This window comes from Pundamilia nyererei, unplaced genomic scaffold (genome assembly GCF_000239375.1).
Source record: "Pundamilia nyererei isolate P.nyererei 1_Seehausen unplaced genomic scaffold, PunNye1.0 scaffold00001, whole genome shotgun sequence".
NCBI lineage: Eukaryota > Metazoa > Chordata > Actinopteri > Cichliformes > Cichlidae > Pundamilia > Pundamilia nyererei.
Window position 1 is genome coordinate 4722029 of NW_005187402.1, and position 3797 is coordinate 4725825.

Consider the following 3797-nt stretch of genomic DNA (forward strand, 5'->3'; position numbering starts at 1 on the left):
TCACAGCAGTCTGTACTGTTCACTAATCTATCAGAGGTTGTAAAGCCTTCGCACTCTAAATGTTTCTTCATTAAATCAAAAAGTTGAAATGCATCCTCCCACAAAAAAGTTTCGAATATCATATGACCCCCTATGAGCAAACACTTTGGCGACAGTGGAAAGGAAAAACTCCCTTTTAACAGGAAGAAACCTCCGGCAGAAAAAATTACAATTATCAGGTTTACATTTTAGGCAATGTAAACTGCTTTAGCTTGAAGTAATACTAAAGTAAAATACTAGATGCATCCTCAGCTTTGGCAATAAACTGAATCAATATTAAGTTTCTACATATTGTGTAAGTCGGCTAAATTATTTAATGAAGACTTTGTCATGCGAAACTTTCACTTGTATTAACAGTGAATTGAATTTTATTCAAAGATATAACTGTGTGATTTTAACACAGCAAACAGTTTCTGAATTAGAGACCTGAGAGACAGAGATCACATTAAAGTGACAAACTCCAAAATGAAGCCACAAAAAACATCAGACAAACAGACTCATAGCTGGCAGAGGATATCATATCCAGCAAACAGTGGATAATGTAGCTATGTCCATCTTTTATGTACAGTCGATGTTAAACTATGAGAAGAATCATAAAGACACATAGTATAAATCTGGTTACCTTGTACACATTGATGGGGATGGCGATGACAATATATAACAGGTCTCCCAGTGCCAAGCTGCCAATGAGTACATTGGGTCCATTCCTCATACATTTGTTCTTATATATGATCCTGAGCAGTGTTGAGTTGCCAATGATTCCCACGACAAAGATCAGGCAGGATATGATGGTGTTCACATATTTGAAGGCTTGCTTGATCTCCGTGGGGTTTATGCACATGGGGGGGTGCGAGCTCCGTGGTCGGCCCGGCTGCGAGGGTGGAAGAACAACTGATGCGTTGTTGTTGCCGGGTTCTAAAGCTTCAAGCCCACTTTGGGAGTCACGGACGAACCTGGAGGCTGCAGCCTCCGCAACCATCAGAAGACACAGCAGTGTGATGGCCCTCATCTTCACAGAAGCCTCACCCAAAGGTGCACAGAAGTAAGAAAACAAACACTTAAGGCACACACACGCATCCACCCACTGGGCCTTGCTCCACAGCTGGCAACGTCTGAGTCCAAGTTGTCCTGCAGAGAAAATAGTTCAACCATCAAAACAGAAAACTTGCTGCATGTGTGAAATGAAGACAAGCCTTCCAGAATGCATGCTGAGGTGAAAACCAGCAACGATGGTGAGTTCACCGCTTTGGCCTAAAGTATTTCTAACAAATGTTAGATTCTCAGGGCGCATAAAAAGATATTTATGGTTTGAAGAGGATGACTTTTGATTCATCTAGAACGCCAAAAGCACGTCTGTGTTTTTGTTTACCCTATAAAATATGTACTTGTTGCTGATCCTGTGATTTTTCAACTTGGGGTTCACATTTACAGTTCTGTACCAAATAATTATAAAAATAACTACTGAATGGATTATTAAAAAGTTTATTACATATAATAATGCCCCTCTGAGCATGACCAACATCACCAGGTGCAAATTTAAATTTCTCCTGTGCTTTGGTTTATGGTGAAAATTCTTTTTTTTGAAGAAATTTAAAAAAAGAAACCCGTTTAACAATCTCAGCGACCCCTGCAGTATGTTCATGGATCAACTAAGAGCAAAATCATCCCCACACCATTGAGCCAGCCTATTGTCGCTCGATCCAGTAATTATAAAACAAAGCAAACATTTCAAGCACAATCCTGAGTAAGCAATTTGCTCTTGAATCAACAGGCGTCACAATATATTTAACTGAGTACATGTGCACGTATATTAAACACATCATCAAAGCAGCGTTTTTGTGCGATGAAAAAGAAGCTGTAAAATAAAGGCTGGTGAACAAAGGGAGCAGGAGGGATGAAATATTGATGAAAACAGTGTTTGTGTGTCCCGTGCGCTCTAACATTGATTCTTTCTTTCACTCATAGAGGACTCTAACTTGGCTATGAGCCCTCTCAAGAATCATGCCCCCCCACCACACACACACCCTCAGAATGGCCTGGAGCATGGAGGGATAAATGGGCTGATTGACGAATACAACCGCGTCTATAGAGACATGCTATCGGGGTGAAGACGTACACACACGCTCACACACCACACAGACACACTCACACACACATGGGTACAATCTTCATCTTGGCGCAGATGAGCAAACCTCTTTGACATGATGGTTTGGAAAGGCAACAATTTGCGGACACACAGGGTTACTTTTAAATAATCATGTCAGAATACACTTGCATTTGCAAAATTTAATGCAGTTGCACTAAAAGAAGCAACATACGCTTGAGCGCATGCACACACACACACTCGCTCAAAGACAACTGCTATTCATAAATGCATTTGACTGAAAAACACTAGTTGGTTCTGTTCTCACACACAAAGACAGAAAAATCACATGGGTCAACTCACACACATATCACAAGAAATCAGTTTTGAAAAATGTGGCCATCGTCCAAACGTATGTCTCGGTCATGTGAATGATGCCTTTGTGTTGTGTAACATGGCAGCTCATTAGGCTATGTTAGAGCAGAATTGTCTGATTTAATTGGAAACCTGAGTTTTAACTGGCCCGATCCTCTTAATCTAATAGATTTGGCTTTAGAGACCATCTCCAACCTTTAGCTCTGCTGGCTCCACATCTGAAGAGGTTGAGAGAGAGGGAGGGGGAACGTTGGCAACCAGCTGAGTGGAAGGGATATTGCGGTGGTCAGATAGTGTATGCCTGTGCGTGGGGGCTGAAGGTGGGAGCGCAGAGAAGTGTTGAAAACTGTGTTTTTAAAAACAATGAAATGCAGGAAGACACAAGAGGCCAGGACAGGAGAAAACTGACAACTTGATCTACCGTACAATTTGGAAGGACAATAAAATAGGGAGGAATGCACAGGAAAGGGAGAGCCAGAATGAAGAAGGGGGGTATCTGAGCTACAATGAAGGAGAGGGCAGAAGTCATGAGAGTGACCTCAAAGTAAGAGATGGCAGGAAGATTTTAGGAAGCATTTATCCTCAGCATAAATTTCCAGGATGTCCATGATGTGAGGAAATGACATCAAACTGTCTTCATTTTCTTGGATCTTCACATTCTGAATTATCCGAGCAGCACACAATAAATGTGACTGTTGAAAGCAACATGTGGTTTTCATCCCAAGCTGTGGAAAGGAGGTGGCTTCATTTTATCATTAATTTTATAGCGCTGGCTAGATAATTAGTTGGCAATAAAAGTGCAACAATCAGATAAAGCTTCGCATGCCTTTATGACTGAAATGATTCCCTGCGGCAGAATACAGCCGCTGAAAGTTATGCATTTTTTTAAAGTGAGAACACAGTGCGCATAAACCTGAAAACTGTATTTTTAGACAAAAAGCTTGGGAGCTTGTATATCCGAGCAAACAATCCCGCATAAGTAAAGTTTATGGGAATATTTGTTGAACATCGTCACGTTGTCACTGCTGTTTAGAAGCGCAATGTCTAAAATCATGTGCACATCATCACAGTGCCGTTTTACATGGCTGTGAGGGGATAAAAACCAATGCTTCCAAATGTTTCCAAATCCACCGAACCTGAATTTAGGTAATAGTTAAACAGCCTCCTTTTAAAAAAAATCCCTATTAAAGTGTTAAATGTTTCTCCGACAGTGCCCTGCAGGATCTCCAGGGTGAAAAGATCCGATAAATCCTCTCTAGCAAGAAGGAAAAGCTCTTCAAAGCTTTACTCTTTTGATGGT

At 41.0% G+C, this 3797-nt stretch overlaps 1 protein-coding gene across 1 annotated transcript in view; it reads right to left on the reverse strand.

Moving 5' to 3' along the window:
* Positions 1-1207, reverse strand: part of LOC102201639 (endothelin B receptor-like) — a 7950-nt gene extending 6743 nt beyond the window's left edge. Inside the window, exon 1 of the mRNA XM_005719510.1 lies at positions 662-1207. Within this exon, the coding sequence (XP_005719567.1) occupies positions 662-1048 (387 nt within the window). The 5' untranslated portion in view covers positions 1049-1207. The remainder of the gene's footprint in view (positions 1-661) is intronic.
* Positions 1208-3797: the final 2590 nt, after the last annotated feature.